Here is an 18,543-nt window from a genome sequence, read left to right on the forward strand (position 1 = left end):
TGTCATGATACCTAAAATTCTAACCCTTGTATCACTAACAGTGCTGCTGTTCTTGTTCTTTCTTTTTTTTTTTTTTTTTTTTTTTCTCCCCAACCATAGTTCCCATCTTTTAATTCAAATTTGATAGAGATATAACTTTGACTTTAGATTGTGCTGTCTGGAATGATCTGTGATTTCCATAGACCTGTTGACGTTGTCTCCTTGATGCGAGTTCAATTAAACTTTTGCTAGATGTGTAAAATAAATATGGTGCTGGCTTGTATTTTATTTTTTACCACTGAAAAAAACATTAAATTTTAGAGTATTCACATGAGTTGATATTTGGGTGCTTTTTCACATGCATAGCCTGTATATACTGTACTTTCTGTAAAGTTGCTTTTCTTTTCCCCTTTTTCTCTGCCAAAAGGATTCTGATACACCACCTTGCACAGCTCCTAATGTTTACCAGTTCAGTCTGCAAGCACCGACTCAGCTTATGGCCAGTTTACCACCCGCATTGCCTATGCCAAGTGGTAAACCCCAATCTGCGCCTACGAGAACCTTGATAATGGCCGCCAGTAATCAGGTATGAGCCAACTAAATGGAGCGACTTCTTCACGAGACAGTGATCTAAACGGAAGTGTAGATCATTTGCGCTGTGCTATCACTCTAAAAACCTCTGAAGATAGCATGGGCTAAGTACTTATCTGCCATGTCAGAAGTGTGGGGAGAAGAATGGGTGGGAAAGGGTTCAGTGTTTGAGATGCATCTCTGAATATAAGAGCCCTTCCACAACACAGTGCCAAGGGAGGGTGTCAGATGTCTGACTCCTTAAGGTGTTGCTTGAGACTCCTGGTGCCTAACCACTGGGATATTTGCAGATCTTTAGGCTATTTAACTTTATGTTCTTAAAATAGAAACCTCATGTAGGTGGTGTATCTGTAAGCTAGGTTTTGAATCTGAAGAAATAGTACTGACCTGTCTAGGCTTGTTTAGTTGTCTTGGTTTTGAATTATTAGAGCAGATGAATAATACGTTTTAAAGATAGAGAACAGAAAATTAATTATGAGCATGTGTACAAGAACTTTAACCAGAATATTAAATGCATTCTTAAATGTGCTGGGAGGTGAACGTGCAGGGAGAATGTATGTTACTCAACTAGCCTGAAGTATTTTAGCTCAGTTATCCATTACATACTACAAGGGGAAGAAAAATCATCAGTTTTTCTTACAGCCTCAGTGCCTCTGTGTGTACAAAAATATTACCTAAGTCTTGATCATTGAAACTATTAATCGAAACAGCTACCTCACATGAGCTTTAATGCAAGTTGTGAGTTGTAGGTTGCCTATGATAAGAAAATAACGAGCTGGTTCATTTGAATCCTAGTTTTGGTCAGGTTCTTGTAGTGTTTTCCTTCTTCTCTCAGTGCTTCTATCACAATTCTTGGGAATCTAGGGCCAGGATATTTTCAACTTAATGACCTTGTCTTTTTTATTTGATTCAGCACTTCCTTGACTCCTTGGTCATCACACGGTATATCTGTTTCAGTTTCTACTTTGAGACTGCTCAAGCATTTTGCAGAATCATGGAATAGCTGAGGTTGGAAGGGGCCTCTTGAAGTCACCTCGTCCAACCCTCCTGCCCAAAACAGGGTCAGCTACAGCAGGTTGCTCAAAGCCTTGTCCAGTTAGGGCTTTGAGTATCTCCAAGGATGGAGACTCCCCGGTTGCTCTGGGCAACTTGTTCCAGTAAAAAAAAGTTTCTTCTTAAATTTCAGTTGTGTTTTCTGCATTTCAGCTCGTGCCTGTTGCTTCTTGTCCTTTTACTGGGCACCAGTGAGGAGAGCCTGGCTCCATCTTCTTTACACCCCCGCATTAGTTAGACCCATCTATAAGGTCCTTCCCGAGCACTCTCTTCTTGAGATGAAATAGTTCTAGCTCCATCATCATTTCCTTGTAAGACAAAAGTTTTAGTCTCTTACTTCATGGACCTTCACTGGACTCACTCCCGTATGTCTGTGTCTCTCTATTAATGGGGTTCACAGGCCTGGGCCCAGTGCTCCATGTGTGGCCTCACCAGTGCTGAGTAAAGGGGAAATCACCTCCCTTGATGTACTAGAGCAGGGGTGTCAAACTCATTTTCACTGGGGGCCACATCAGTGTCATGGTTGCCTTCAAAAGGGCCGAATGTAGTTTTAGGAGTGTATAAATATAGGAGTAGTTACCCCTGTACTAGAGATACTCTCCCTAACGTAGCCCAGTATGCTGTTTGCCTTCCTTGATGCAAGAGCATGTTGCTGGCTCATGTTCAACTTGTCTCCTGGGCACTCCTGGTCATTTTATGCCAAGCTGCCTTCCAGAGTGCCCAGTGTATAGTGGTAGATGGGATTATTCCTTCCCAAGGGCAGAGTTTAGCATTTAACTTTTTCAAACTTCATGAGATTCCTGTCAAGCCATTTGCCCAACCTGGTGAGGTCCCTCGTTATGACAGCACAACCATCTTATCATCAGCCACTCCTTCCAATTTAGTATCATCTGCAGCCATGCTGAGGGTCACTCTCTCCCATCATCCAGGTCATTAACAAAGATGTTAACTAGTGTTGGCCCTAGTATCAGCTCTTGGGATATACTGCTAGTTGCTGACCTCCAGCTGGACTTTGGACTGCTTATCAAAATACTTTGAGCCTGGCATGTAAGGGGAATACTTTTCAGCTTGTGAGTTTGACTTACATGTCTAGAGATGGTAACTGCCACTTACTACAGAATAAAAAAAAAAAAATAGTGCTTTAAATGTTGAAACTTTTGGATGAATAATAAAATTTCATCTGGACAGCATTTTTGGTGTTCAGTAGTATCAGTACTGAGTTAGAGGGTGTTTATAGCTTGATGCCCAAATTCTTCATCTTTACTACACGAGTGCTCATTTTAGGCACTTCACTGAAATGTTTCTCACCCTCTTTTTCGTTTAGATCAGGCTACTTTCTTTTTGCATACTGCAGGTGTTCCAATAGTTCTTCACAGGTGGGTTAAGATAGAAGGGGCACCATCTTTTAAAGTTGTTATTACATGCTCTTCGCAGCTACCTCTGCAATCCTCAGTCCTCTACCAAGCCCCACTTGCATTTCAGGGGATGACTTGTTTAAATCTTCTAAGTGATTACACAGATTCCTCCCTGCCTTTTCCCCTTTTACCTGTACTCCCCTACTGCTGAATCTTGCCTAGGCAAAACCAGCTTATCAGCACAGGAGATGTTTTCTGTTAGTGAGAAGGTAATAGAATATCATATAGCTATTGTAGTATTTGCAGTTGAGTATTCACATGTTAGTGTATGATCTGAAACCTTTGAAGTTTGTTCAAAATAAAACTGGAGAAGTATTTTAAGTTAAACATCAGTGAAAGTACAAACTTATTATTTCACTTAATAACTCTGCTTGTCTGAAGACGTACCCTGAAGCTTAACTTAATCAGAATTACAAAAAAAAAGAACCAGTTCTGAGGCATGCATTTTTTGGTACATAAAAACCAAGTTGGCATCCAGAGTTTTTGCCTCAGTTGTGAAGAGGCAGTGTGTTGCATGAATTTTGGATCCTTGTTGGAATTTTGAATCTTGGAAAACAACTGCTTTGTAGCACTTTTTCTGGCTTTGTTACTTGGCTGTCCTTTCCAATCCTTGTTAAGTGTTCTTTTAGTAGTTTTGTGCAATACTTATATGTTTAAAATTGAGAATTCTTCTGTGGCTTTTGCTTTACAAAGATGGGCCATTGAGAGTCACGTTAAATCAGAGGAATTTCTTGCTACCTACAGTTCAGAAATAGGATGATGGTTTTTCTGTGTTGAATTTACCAAAAGCTTATGTATTGTGAAGTAGAAATGTTCTTTATGGGTAAGGATTATGACCAAGTCAGAAGTGGGAAATGAAATAATTCTACCCAGAATACTGTAAATGCCTCCTTTTCATTTCCAGCTTTCTGGAGTGTGACAGAGCTAGATTAGGTTGATGGTTTTCTTTCTGCAGTTGGTGTAACTTAAGACTGTGCCAGTTTATATCTTTTAATGACACATTTTGCTAGCTCAGAGGGCTCCTATTCCGATAGACCTGAACATTTGCAAGCCTTTTACTTAGCAGCAAGAGTTTTTCATATTCAAAGCGTCTTTGATTTGTCTGCAGGGTGTCTTCAGCCTTTTCCCTGGCAACTTTCTCTGCCTCAGTTTGGCTTGGAAGCTGTACCTGGGTGTCCAGCACTACCCTCAAAAGCAGGAGGTGCCAGTGTGAAGAGCACTTAACTGTATTTTGAACAACTTGAAGCCTTCTAGGCAAATTTTTTGCCATTAGAGCTTCCTAATACTGTCTGTCTTTGAAACAGCTTTGGTTTGATTACGGATTCTATTTACATACTGCATAAATAATTGGAGAATTTCCAGATAGTTCAGGGTCTAATTAAGCTCCTGATACAGGTCTGCATGCTTTTCAGGATCATCATCATGTTTCCAAGGTAATCAATCTTCTACTTTGCTGACAGGCAGCTTGAAATTTCACTTGGGAGAGCAGAACAGTTTATAAAGCAGTGTTGCCTACTGGTATAAGCAGAAAAACAGATATTGGCATGTGTGTCCAGATGAATGGAGCAGGCAGAAATTGCTTAGTGACTTCCCATGGAGAAAAAAAGGACTGCTTTTCATGTTGTTATTTTGGGATGAAATAAGTTTGGTTTGTTCTTGGATTGGTGGTCACTTAGTCACCACCGAATACAGAAGAAAATTCATGTTGCTTAGGTCAGAAGAACTCTTTTATTTTTTAAGTTGCATTTTTTTTTTTTCCTAAAAGAGTGATCTTTTGATTCAAAAGTATCTAAAGCCAGTAAGCACCAGTCCATCTGCCATGCTGTCTTCCAGTGTGTCTAAGAAAACCTCTTTAGATGAGTGGTATCTGATCGTGAATACGTTCATTGAAAATTTCATAGCAGCATTCACTGGCTCAGTTGTGAAACACAGGGAACAACTAGGAAATGAAACCTTAATGCCAGTGCAGAAACACCACAGTATAAATAACTCTTAGAAGAACTTGTTCAAGTAGTTTGGTTTTCAGATTCTTTTGTGTTCAGCTATACAAGACCATACACTTAAACTTTATAAACTGCTTGTTTATATTGCTTTACAGGCACTTCACTGGCTAAAATACATTTCTTCAGAATTCGCAAGAGCTGATGGTATTGCTTTGTCTCACTAGTATTGCTGGTACTGCTGGTATCTCTGGAATGATTCCTAAAAAGTTAGCAACATCGAAAACAAAACCAATGTTGCTCAGGTGCTTGAGTGAAAAATGTACAGGGTGTTTCAAAAAGATGGACTAAATTTCAAAGCAGTTGTGGGGTCACCATCCTGCAAGTGACTGAGGCCGGGGCTGTTTGTGTGAGGCATCTGGCTGTGATCGGTTGGAGCTCTGTGGTAAGAGTTTCATTCATGAGCAGTTTGTGGCTGCGGAGATGTAGTGATTTAAAATTGGATCGATGGTTTTGAAACACCCCGTGCTTCTTTTACATGAGTGCAATCAGTTAAGTGTTGTTCACTTTGATGAAAGATATATATTTGTAAATATACATCATCATTCATGTCAAGGCTGAACTCTAGTCCACTTTACTAAATATTTCTGAAGAATGCAGGTGTCATCAGCTGGTCAGATGTACAGATATGCTAAATTCTCTTAGTATAGTGTGGTGCTTCAAAATTTTTAGTATGTTAACTACAATTTAGAAGTGGACTGAGTTTCTTCAATCACATTATTAAGCTGTTTAGGTACCAAAGATTTCTTCAGTCAACCAAATGTCATTTATGTTTCATTTAGAGCTCTCTCAGCGTGGAATACTTGTTCAATGTTTATGTATTTTTCTTAGGTAAAGGAAGGAGAATGCAACTGGAAGCAGTTTTGTTTCTAAATGTCAGACTCCTATCTTCTGTGTGTGACAGAACATTGGGGTTTTATTTTTATTTAAAACATGCAAAATTAGGAAAAGATGATGATGTTATATTGCCATTCCTAAAGAATGGAGAGAAGGAAAAACTGCTGCTGAGTTTCAGAGGCTTTTCAGCTGAAAACAGTACTCAAGATGCTTTTCATCTTAGACTGTCCTATACTTATATGGACAGTCCTTATGTGGTGATATCCCTTTATGTAGGGAAACTCACTGTTTGACTAGACCTGGATAACCTAATCTGACTGTTTACAACAGAAGGCTGGATTAAATGATATCTAGAGGCCTCCATATAAACATCCAGCCTCCATGTAGACATCCAGGTCTCTGTATAAACATCCAGCGCAGGTGTTCATATGATTCTATGAAAGTCTCTGGCCACCTTGGTGGTTGCTTCCTGAGTACTTTTTGAGTTGCAGGAGAGACACAAAGTCTAAATAGTATTTTCTAGGAACATAACTAAACCCACCATATATAAAATATAGACTTATGGAGATGTAGAGGTTATACCTGATATTTGTTTGCGTAGTACACCTTTATCTTCCGATGCCACTGTAATCAGATTGTTGCTCCCAAACTGAGATGGATTTGACTACTCACATATCCATTTCCTCTACTGACTTTTTCTCATGTACTATATTGCTATCAGCTCATCATTTGGAAAGTAGTTTGGGTCTGCTCACTGTAATAATACCTTTTGTTCCAAATAAAAAGGTGATAAATCTCATTGATGTAAGATTTCTCTTTAAGGTGTATAATTGTCAGCTTTATACCAGAAAAGTGTTCTCCTTAATGACAAGTATGCAGATAACGCTTCATGGCCTGTGTCACAACAGTAGCAAAGTTGCAGTGTGAGTTCTGTCTTCTGGCAGTGTTGTTTTGACTCTCATTTTTGAAACTTGACTGGTGACAAGATCAAAAAGGGTATTTATTTCATGTGTCAGATTCTATTTTCAAAATATGCTCAGCTTATGACAGTTGTCTGTACTGTCAGTCACTCATTCTGGAGACTAGGCCTCTGATCTCTCAAATACCAATTTCTTTGAACTGGTCATACTAATAGTTGCTAGAGGTGAAGAGAACCAAAAGCTTCCCTTTGTTAAAGGCTACTGGCAGAGCTACCACACAAAGTAAGATGAGATATGAAGGACCAATATAACCTGCTCCCTTGTGGCTTTGAGTCTTTCAGTTCTCTAGTGTTAGAAGATAAGAAACCTCTAAAAAAGCTTTCTTGCTTTTGAGCCCTTTCTGGTATCTGTGTTGATTTTTTTTTTCTTTGCTACTCTTGCAGCTGGTTGCATAAATGTTGTTCTTTCCTCTTAATGGGAGCAGAAGAAGATTTTAGCTCATTTTATAAAATCTGTTTAGGGCTCAAGATCTTCTTGTAGCTGAAAGTAACCAGTAGCTCCAAACAAGAGGCCCAAAATGAGGGAAAGTGTTTTTGATATTTGCAGTGCTTTGGGCCTTTTTTTCCTTGGATGGCCAGCTCTAAACAACTTGAGTAGGAACTCATTTTGGTTTTGCTGTACTTCAGCTTAGAAATCTAAACCACTTACAAATCTTACCAGGTTAAGAGTGTGCCCAGGTAACTTGTGCAAATATCTTATAGAATCCTACTAGCTAATTTAAAGTAATGAGGCTAGCCTGAACGATTGCCTAATACTTGGTTTATTGCTTGTGCAATAATGGCCAAAATGTCGGTTAGGTCATTGCCCATTGTTTCTCTGCAAAACAGTGAATTTTTTTCCTAAAGAACTAGAAGTTAAATTTCACTTACATGCCAGATGCATTTTTAAGTGTATTTCCAGATGTCCCTATGCTCAGAAAGTGGGAAAGTGAACCTAAAATCTTTAGAAACCAGTTCTTTATGGGTTGGCTTTTTTTGCTACAAGCCAAAAATAGAGAATTCGGAAATAAGGTGAGGAATTGAAAACAATTTTATGAAGTATTTTGAGGATGTATATTAAATTAAGGGAATACTTAAAATGTTAATGTTCTTCTGAATATTACTCTGTAATAATTCATGTGGAATATTTTGAAGTGTATGAGTTTGATAACAATTCTGATCAACTTCATACTAGATTCAGTCATGGCCATTAATCCTGTAGTCTTAACAACAAAATAGTAAATATGTGTTCTTTCTAAACCGCCTTTTCTAAACTTTGTCTTTAGCTGGTCCTTACCAAATATTTTTGAGTTCTGTTTGTATAATCTCTTCAAAGTTCAGAGTACTGATACTTAATTTTCATCACTAACACTTCTGCTTTTTTCTCCTTACTTTAGACATGCTAGCAGGCAAAAAGCAAGCAAACACTAAAACAATTCAGACACGTTGTTTACATTTAGATTTCTGCTCTGTTATGTTACTTGTGTTACTTCAAAGTGTGGGTGATTTATTTTTGGCAATAAATTTTCTTTTTGAATAATGACAGTTTTTGAATGTCAGCAATTTTGTATAGTACATTTTCTTGTATTTAAGAATAAAAGCTTGGTTTCCATAGCAAATAATTATTTGGTATTTCAGTTTCCACCAGATTTATATAGTTTGGGGTAAAGGACAGGAACATCCTTTTCTTAAATTTCTGCTAAAACATCTGGCAGCTTTTTAAACCTACTATGTGATACAGAATTCTCCCCCTTCCCTCATGCCCAGACTTGTCTTAAATGCAGTTTTTTAGTTTTCTCTCCAGATCTAGTGGCTTTATTTGCAGAGGATCAAATTCAACAGACTTGCCAAAAACAAACCAACAAAAACAAACAAGAAAACAAACCAAAACAAAACCCAAAACAAACAATCCACAAGACCAGTTCCATCATTCAGTTGTTGAATCAATAACTTTATGGTGGGAGAGGAGATTCTTCTATCAAGAGAAATAGATCTAAAGAAGGTCAAAATATCTAAACCACAAGTTTGTCTATTTTATTACAGATGAAGGGCTTTCTTTTCTGATTATCTGATCTCTATCTAGTCATCATCTGCTTACAAACATGCCATTTCTCAGTGATTATGGGAGTCCTGAGCATGCAAATATCCAGAAGTGTGTGGACAAGAGAAAGCTGCTTGATAACCTCTTGTGGTTTCCAAAAGATGTGATTTTACCAAAGATCTGAAAGAAACTAAGTGAAAGATGTGTGTCCTCTGGTAAATTATTAACTAGTTAGATGATGAGAAAAAAAACCCTCAATTTTTGTAGTAAATGGAATTTACAAGGAAAACTCTGCAGAAGTTTGTGCTGGGCCTCAAGCTGCCTCACATCTGAAAGGCAATGGATGAAGTGTGGTGAAGTTTCCTTGTGTTGATAAGCTCCTTAAGGGCCAACTGAAAAGGGCTGTAGAAGGACCTGGCAAGGCAAGCGGGAGAGAAAGTAGTTTAAACTTCGTGGAGAGCGGTAGGTCCTGGGCTGACGAGTTCTTGCAAACATGAGATCTTCATGTTTTTGCAGAAAACTACTTTGATAATGCTTTCTTGATTTCCTACAGAGAACTGAGCGTCAAACCGGATTTCAGGTGTTATTAGGAATAAAGAGCAGAAATGAGATTATGTAAAAGTTAACGTATGCCCCACATCATGAACAGGGAGTACAAGTTTACCTCATATATGGGAAGAAAGTTATAATGCAAGTGGAAGAAGAATAGGGAAGGATGGTAAGAGTGGTCAGACAGGTGGAATTGCTTCTGTGTGAATAATGAATGGTTCTTTAAGCTGGAGAAGAAAATAAAGTAGTATGTGATCTAGGTCTGTGTAGTCATTGGAAAAGTATACGGAAAAGGGAGCAGAATGAAAAGGAATTATTCCACAAACTGAAAAATCATCAAATAATAGGTTCAAGGTAAACATGATGCTCATTTAAGCTGTGAAATGCCATAACACAGCATGTAGGATGCTAAAAGCTTATGGTTTCAAAAATCTTAACAGACTAGTGAACAATATCTTGTTGAGATCTAGTAAATATAAAGGCATCATCTCTGACTTAAGAGGTGCCTGGGTCAGCTTGTGTAAGCACCTGCTCTCAGCTAATGAGTCATAAGGCAGATGGATTCAGATTCTGCTCTGATAGTTTGACAATCTTTACCTTGCTAGCCTAAAGAACAATGCAAAATGCTTCATGACAAGCTAGAGGTCACTTTCTGGCTAGCTTATTGATAATTCTTTGGAAATTTAATTACCTTTTGAACAGATCAGAGATATGATGACTTTTAGGATACAGGTAGACAGGCTTAATTGTCGTACTTGCTGTGGTGCTTGTCTGACCTTGTGGTTACCTGCCTTCCTGCCCTCAGTAATTTTTTTGCTACATCCTCCAGTTAAGGATGAAGTTGCCAGATTTTTCACATTTCCAGCTGAAAAGGATAGGCTTGCTGAGTCTTTGTATGCTCCTTGGCCAGAGTTTTGTTCCAGTTGTACAGTAGGAAAATGAAAGTTTTTGATTGTGGTTTTTTTTCAGCATGTAGTTGAGGGTAACTGTAATGACTGGCTGTTTTTAGTATTTTGACTGTTGGAGGATCATTTTTAGTATTTTGAATTAATGTAGATGCTTAATTGTCTGCTTATTTGAGAGCTAGATGTACACTTACTGAACTAGAAAGCTTTGCTGCACAAGAATGTGACAAGATGGTCAAGATGTTTACTTGAAGAACCACTTGCCAAGAATATAAAACATACTCTGATTCTTTTTTTTTAGTTTCATGTTGACTTTCATAAATAGCTTCTGGTAGATGTTTTGCAACATACGTCAATAAATAAGATTTGAGCAGTTCTGTATCTTAATGAGGGATTCTCAGCTTCCCTTTTTATGTTTCATCCTTGAATATTTTACCATTGTTAGTCTGAGGACAGCATTTGGCATGTCTGTCTTGGAAGTCTAGAAGTTGCATGTTGAAGGTTGATTAGATTGCTGTAGGACACACTTTACAAATTAAAAAAGAGTTTAAGGATTTTTGTATCACCCTGCAGCTAACTTTAATTATTCCTCAATACTGGTCTTCACCAGTTTGTTTTTGTGTATGCTCAGTGTCTCTTCTAATTAATTTGACAGTAGAATGTCGCTTATGGAGTTATGTCTTCAATAACCTGGTTTTGTGCACACAATTGTAATGATGGTGTTCTCATATTTCTCATATTTCTTTCTACTCCAAGCCTGTTTGGAAATACAGGTTACTAAAGCAGCTGCAGATATTCTATATTCTAAGCAGCTAGCTCAAATGTTAGCTTTGTGGTGTTCCTGTGTAAGCACTTAGGACAGACAAAATTATTTAGTAGCTTTTGATAGAGGCAGTCAGTTGTTCATCTTAAAGATATTGCTGTCAGACATCAAAAAAGTTTGTATGCATTGAAGTTATCAGTATTTGGGAAGTGTGTTTCAATTTCATCTTTGAAACTCTTGTACCTATTTTAAGTACACACACATTAAACCAACATACTATATGCTGTGAAGTGATAGGAATGCCTGTAGTACCTTATGGTGTGGTGCATTTACTCAAGATGCCACTAAACATTTTTGGCAGTTTCCAAGTTAAGACATTCTTCCAAATAAAGTGTCATGCTGTGTTCATAGAATCATAGAATACCACACTGGAAGGGACCACAAGGATCATCTGGTCCAACCTTTCTTGGCAAAAGCATGGTCAGTTCCTGATGGCTTACTTGTTTTGCCTTGGTCTGGATGTGACTTATGGTCTTAAGAGCTGTCCAGCCCCCTGATCAGACCAATAGGATTTGCAAGCTCCATACAAGCCGTAGCTAGTTTACCTGTAGGTGAGTGAGATTATGGGCAGAGCAGACTTGTGCTATGTATTTATCAGCTCATATGAACACACTCTTATATCAGTCCATGATGTTTCTGAAAGTCTTATTGAGTATCTCGCTTGGTCACGCTCTTGCTAACACCCTCTAAAATAGACACGACTGTCACAATTAGTATTTAATGTGGAAGGTCTTTGTTTTTAATAAGGGTGATGCATAGTGAGTATAATTCGTAGAGGTCCAAGGGTTTTAAGGAGGCTTTGAAATCGACACCATTTCATTTGCAGGACAATCAAAGAACACTTTTTAAACTGTTAGTGCCACTGGTCTTGCGCAGCTACAGTTAGACAAGCATGAAAAGACCAGTTGCTTCAAGCCATGTTCTGTGGGAATGACTTGTACGTTAAGGAAATACCACGGGTAACATGTGCTTTGTTTCAGCTGTTTATGTGCCTAAACTGAGTGCTTATCTTGTGTTTTCTAGCAGCACAGTGGAATGAAGTTCTCCATGAAAGGAACTCATAACCAAGGCAACGGCTATAGCCCTGTCAGCAGTGGAGGCATGAGGCAACCGGTTGGTAACCGAGGACACCACCAGTACAATCGGAATATATGGAGAAGAAAAAAACACAGAGACAGTTTGCCTATTAGTCTGAGCAGATAATGGCGGATGCCAAAATGACCTTCCCTGTTCAGACAAACTGAGCGAGTGCCACTCGACTTGAGGGATGGAGACCAGCGTCCAGCACATCGTTTTATTGGTGTTGCCAAATATCTGCAGCTGACTTCTTTGCATGTTTTTTGTGTGGTGGTTCAGTCCATCTTCAAGAAGTAGTTGTGCTTATCTGTGAAGCCTTATTAAAACGTGGAAGTTTGTTTTCTGCCTTCCCACAATGGTTCATACAGTGCCGAAGCAGCTCTGACAATGGAACTGTGAGGACATTCTAAAAATGCTGTGGCTTTTTTGCTGTGGCTGCATCTGTTCCCTTGTGGGTTCTGTTTTCTTTTGTTTTAGAAGTGAAGGAAACTTCAGCCCCCTGGAATTTTTTTCTTTGCAGCAAATTAAGTTGGGAATTCATAAAAGTAAATTTGCTGCTCTCCTGTTTTTGTTTCAAAGTTCAGAATTTTTTGCTCTGTAAATATTGGAAGTATAATTTGTGCAATAACTCAGAATTTTTAATTTAACTTCATATTGTCACATAAGTTATATTTAATGGGAAGAGGTTTTTTAATTTACAGATCCTTTCCCAGGTTGCATTATCTAAGTTGGGTTCATAGTTTTGGCAGGTTGTCTGAGCAGTGTTACAAACATGACATTTGGTAATATTTGAGGCTTCTTGATTCACAATGAAAGTGTGATTTGGCTTATGGTTTTAAGAAGGTATTAAGCTCCAAAGCATTTTGACCCTGTGTTTTTTAGCTCATTGTCTGGCCTCTATCAGTTATCTTGCTCTGACCAATGAGTTTTAATTTTATTCCTTTAACTAGACAACAAATCCAGAATTTGTAGTACCGGAAGTAAAACTTTTGAAAGGAGGGGGGAAAATGGTGTTTCAAGTCCTGATGTGAAATTAAAAAGCTGTGAGCTACACGCTTTGATGCATTTTAGTAATGTAACCTGTTAATGTTTGGGTTCAAACAACATTATTAAATAGAGGTACCCGGCTTAAGGAATGTGGAGAAAGGAAATATGTTGATTCCATTAAGGAATCTGTATAGCAGTATGCATTAGTTCTGTTAAGAGCAAATATATAAAAAGTACTTCAGCTGCTCTGAGCATTACGAGAAGTATCTTTTGATGTATTGCAGGAGAGCACAGCCCAGTGTTGTACACAGTATGAGTGGCTGGCACTTAATTTACAGATGCATACAGGTATACTATGCAAGTGTGTATTGCCATGACAAACACTGTCTTTAACTTTTTGAAAAATGTACATCCTGCCTAACCCTGAGTTTTTAAAGCACCACAGTTGTCCTGGGAGTAGGTCACATCTCACGCCCTCTGACTGCCCATTTATTTTTAATGAGAGTTCTTAAGCTATACAGAAAACTACAGATCAGTCATGCTAACCCACTAGCAGAGAAGGTTGAAGAATCCTGTTAACAGGACATCTATACTGTGTACAGATATAGAAGGTTTTAAAACTGATATCTGAATATTAAAATGAGGTGTCGAGCATGAAGCTTTTTAATATGCTGTATGCATTTGAAGCAGAAGTAGTTCATGTTATTACCGAATCTGTCAAACACAAACAGGTCCTTGAGGGGAGAGAGGGCAACATTCCAAAGTAGAGTAGCGCATATCTGTTTGCAGAAAGTTTGTCTTAATGCTCCAGACTCATCACAATTAAAAAAAAGTTTTAAAAATTGTGAGCTGATTCATAAATAATATCTAAGGGCTGTTACATGAGCCTGTACTGCTTAGTCTTCACACACTAGCAATATTGAGCATAACTACATTAAAGAGCCTTCAAAGGCTTTAGTTGGTGTCTTATACTAGAGTCCATTTTAAAGCAAAACTCATTCGAAAAGTGGTATCATGTAACACTTCAGTCATGGTGAACCAAATAAATTGGCCTGGCTATCACTGTGGTTATGTGCTACAGGTTTAAAAAAAATCATGTTTAAATTTTTTGTGTGGACAACTATGTGGAAGCTAAAATTGACATATTTTTATGTAAAGTTTTCTATTCTTTGATTTTTAATAAACTTTGGAGACCAGTCACTCTTCTGTATCTTTTAATGGGAGACTTAAGGTCAAGTACTATTTCACATATTATCCCATTGTTTGACGTACGCTTTAGGATCTGCTTTAAATTGTTGATGCCAGACGCCTTCAGAAGGAGCTCGGAAGGTGGGTGGACGCCCTCTGCAAACATTTGTCGTGTGTTTATAAAGGGAGTAATGAACACTACAGTTGCTGTCATAGTTGTGGGTTTGATCTCTTGATAATACGAGAGAGTGAAGGAGTTAGAGGTAGTTCCCAACAATATTCTTAAAAGAGGAGATTGGTTTTAGCTGATCCCTTGGGATAACTTAACTTTCCATGTAATATTTCAGTCCCTCCCTGTAGTTTCTAACTTCCTCTCAAAATCTTTGTCCAGTCTTTAGCCTCCTCAAAGCCTGGACTTACCCTGTCTTTTTTTGTTGATTTCCGTTCACCCTCTGAGAGGACGCTGTCATGTCACTAATTTACTTGAATTCAAAATTTCAGAATTGAGTCTTTGGAAGGAATTTGTGTAAATCTGTGAACTTCAACAAAGAGAACTGAAGTATTTGTAGTAGTAATGCAGAGCTAGGGATTCAGAACCAGAGAGGCCTGTGGTACTTGGTCAGACTTTATTCTTCTCCTGTGGATACTCATTAAGAAGTAACGGGAAAGGAAAATAACAAGCACTTGGTAACAGGTGGGATAATGTTTTTTGTCAAGGTCAGTTGGCTGGTGGGACACGGCTGACAGAGGGATATATAATTTCTGCAGACATTTTACATTTAGTGCAGCAGTGCTGGTCTTGGAACTTCAGTTTTCCTGGGCTTCACCTTTTCCTGTCCAGATGGTGACTTTGCTTTATTCTTCCCACAGATTCTGCCAAACCATTTATGCTTGTTAGTAGTTTAATGGACAGGGAGTCTCATTTTGTTCCTTTGAACCCTTGTTCTCTGATAATAATATCAGATGTCCACGGATCTGTTTCCCAGCCCTACTGACTATTTTGTACACTGTTCACAGGCAAAATTAGTCATGGACTTTAGATGTGGAAGGGAGAGACTGCAAATGGAATGGATGAACGGGACCCACAGCGAGAACTCAGTTGCTATCTGTTGCCATTTCCAGGAGATGTCAATGCTGGTGTCACATGGGACTTTTCCTGTAACTTCATCCCCCACGTGTGCTGGGGCAGGGTGAGAAGGCAGAGGTGTGACTGCTGGTACAGTGTTGCTGGTTCAGCAGCATTTCTTTCCACAGGAACAGCTGTGGGACAGGATCTTGAACAGGTATAGTAGCAGTCAGAGAGCGGTGTTGGAATACAGTGTACCTTCAAGCAATGTGAGCTCTTTATCAATGGTGGGCAAAAATAAAAGCTTAAGTTGTGAATGCTAACAGGCAACAGATGACTGGGTGTATATGTGTAGGGGGCTAATTTGCCAACTTCTGAGCTCTCAAGCACAACAAGCCCGCTGCTTGCTGTCTGCTGCTGATACAGGCTGGTTGTAAATTTAGTTAAAATCATAGTTTGTGTCCTGAATTCTCTGATTAAGAGACATGAGGCAGAGGCATGTGTTAGGTCGCTGATTGTGTTTTGTACTTCTGCATGTAGACTGTTTTGATTTGGGCTTGGAGTGTTCTGGAACGTACATGTGGTGCCAAAAAGGATTTTTGGAAGTGGCCTTAGAAGCAAGTAAAGATCCTGCCTGGAGAAAAGATCCTGGAGATAAGGAACATGGAAAAAAACAGCGGGGGATGCCAGGGATGTTGACTGATACTGCCTTGGACTGGTATCTGAGTAGCTGTGTAGCATGAAGGGATGTGGTTTTCTGCCTGACCTTGCCACACCAGCAGCAAGGCAACCTGCCGGGAAGGGAGCTCACACCCTCACAAATGTAGGGCTTTGAGAGAGTGAACAGATGCGTGTGTGAAATAATCAACCCGAATTAAAGTTCTAGTCTTGTTGGTTTGTAAATAAACCCCAGTATTCAGACCCAGTGCAGGTGGTTGTTTAATTCAGTTGTAACAAAAAAAGTATCAGAATGACAGTACTGACCATTTACTGAACCTCAGGTTCAGTTCACAGTCAGAAGACTGCTGTAGCTGACCTTTCCCCACGTTTTCTTCATATGACTTTAGGCTTTCTTTTCAACCTGGATGTTAAACTCTTGTATTAAGTTTGGTTTGTTTTTTTTTTTTTACTTCCTTCCAAGACTGCATAAGTTCCAGTCCTGGAAGTGCCTTGCTTGTTCTGGATGACAGAAATCCTTCATTGGTTCTTAGCAAAAGATCACTTAAAGAAACCCAATGACAGCTGGTGTTTGCAAGAGATCTATTGAACAAAATGTTTTTGACTTTTTAACTAGGAGATAGAATCACAGAATCATCTAGGTTGGAAAAGAGCTTTATGATCATCAAGTCCAGCTGTTAACCTAACACTGCCAAGTCTACAACATCTACATGTCTTTTAAACACCTTCAGGGATGGTGACTCAACCACTTCCCTGGACAGCCTGTTTCAGTGTTTGACAACGGCTTCAGTGAAGACTTTTTTCCTAATATCCAATCAAAACCTGCCGTGATGCAAACTGAGGCCATTTCCTCTCGTCCTATCACTTGCTACCTGGGAGAAGAGACTGACACCCTCCATGCTACAACCTCCTTTCTGGCAGTTGTAGACAGTGATAAGGTCTCCCCTCAGCCTCCTTTTCTCCAGGCTGAACAGCCCCAGTTCCTCAGCTGCTCCTCATCAGACTTGTGCTCCGGGCCCCTCACCAGCTTCATCACCCTCCTCTGAATTCTCTCCATCACTTCAATGTCTTTCTTATAGTGAGGAGCCCAAAACTGAACACAGGACTTGAGGTGCAGCTTCACCTGTGCCGAGTACAAGGGGACGATCACTTCTCTAGTCCTGCTGGCCACACTATTCCTGATACAAGCCAGGATGCTGTTGGCCTTTTTGGCCACCTGGGCACACTGCTGGCTCATGTTCAGATGGCTGTTGATCAACACCCCCAGATCCCTGTCTGCCAGGCAGCTTGCCAGCCACTCTTCCCCCAGCCTGTAGCGCTACCTGGGGTTGTGCAGGACCTGGCACTTGGCCTTGTTGAACCTCATACAAACAGATCAGCTGTGCATTTCTGTTAAATAATGGTCACAGGCTATGGTTGTGTTTCAGTGAAAGAATGGTAGGGATGCCTCTTACAGAACATCTTTGTACCTGAAATGTGCAAAATTGCTGCTTAAAGGTCTGGTCACATTTCTTCTCAGTTTTATGCTACTGCAAAAATTTTGGGACAGGCTGTTGTCTCTGGGAGAGCAGCCTTTCCTTTTCAAATCAATTAGGGATTCACCAACCATTTGCTTTTTTTTTATAAACCTTTTTTTTTTTTTTTTTAATTTAGTGATTGTTGCCTGACATAAAAAGAAAAGTATTACTGATACACATCTTTGTACTTGAGATCAGGAAAAATTCCTGTGGCACTGCTAATGGCCTTTGTGCCACTGCCTCTCATGCAGGATTGTGGGTGGAAAGGGCATCCCCAGCTACGTTGTCCCTGCCCACCCATGTGTCGTGTGTTCCTGCTCTGAGTTCTTAGCTGTGCAGTGAGCTGTTTCCTGCTTCAGTAACTTACAGGATTTGAACAGTAGGTTGATTTACTGTCTTAGTAAAAAATCGGTTTCAAATAAATGCTTCAGTGTCTCATTTTTAAACCTAGAACAAGCATAGTTTGGGAGCTTCCATTACATGATTTTCTGCTAATTACCACTTTACATCAGTAAAAACTTTGGCACTGATCTTCTTAGGGAAGTTCTGTTGAGAAAATCTGTGCAAGAAGATTTCTTGTTTCTTGCTCCTCCTTTCCAGAGAGAAAAAGCTGAATCTTCTGATGGGCTCCGTCCTCTCCTTCAGGATTACTGTTGGGGGCATCTGGCTAATTTGAGGAGCCAACAGGGGTATGTGACATCTCACCCTTGTCAAGAGTTGCCTGTCCAGGTGGTAACAGACAACCTGAGTAACCTCTTACTGTATAGTCATGGGTGAGATCATGAAACCATCTCTGTTTTCTCAGGGAAATTTCTTAGGAGACAGAGGAACAGAAAATAAGGTTAATCTTTTAGTCATTCATATACATGTGTGCAGTCT

General features: G+C 39.3%; 1 protein-coding gene across 5 annotated transcripts in view; it reads left to right on the top strand.

Moving 5' to 3' along the window:
• The window catches only part of TENT4A (terminal nucleotidyltransferase 4A), a 61,636-nt gene extending 47,221 nt beyond the window's left edge, over positions 1-14,415 (top strand). For 2 of the 5 annotated variants that reach the window (XM_082043921.1, XM_082043919.1), the window contains 2 exons: positions 407-565; positions 12,175-14,415. In XM_082043921.1, the coding sequence (XP_081900047.1) occupies positions 407-565; positions 12,175-12,354 (339 nt within the window). In that variant the 3' untranslated portion in view covers positions 12,355-14,415. The remainder of the gene's footprint in view (positions 1-406; positions 566-12,174) is intronic. The other 3 variants (XM_082043920.1, XM_082043923.1, XM_082043922.1) reach the window with 3 other exon arrangements.
• The last annotated feature ends 4,128 nt before the right edge of the window (positions 14,416-18,543 follow it).

This window comes from Streptopelia decaocto, assembly GCF_964273445.1.
Source record: "Streptopelia decaocto genome assembly, chromosome: 2".
Lineage (NCBI taxonomy): Eukaryota > Metazoa > Chordata > Aves > Columbiformes > Columbidae > Streptopelia > Streptopelia decaocto.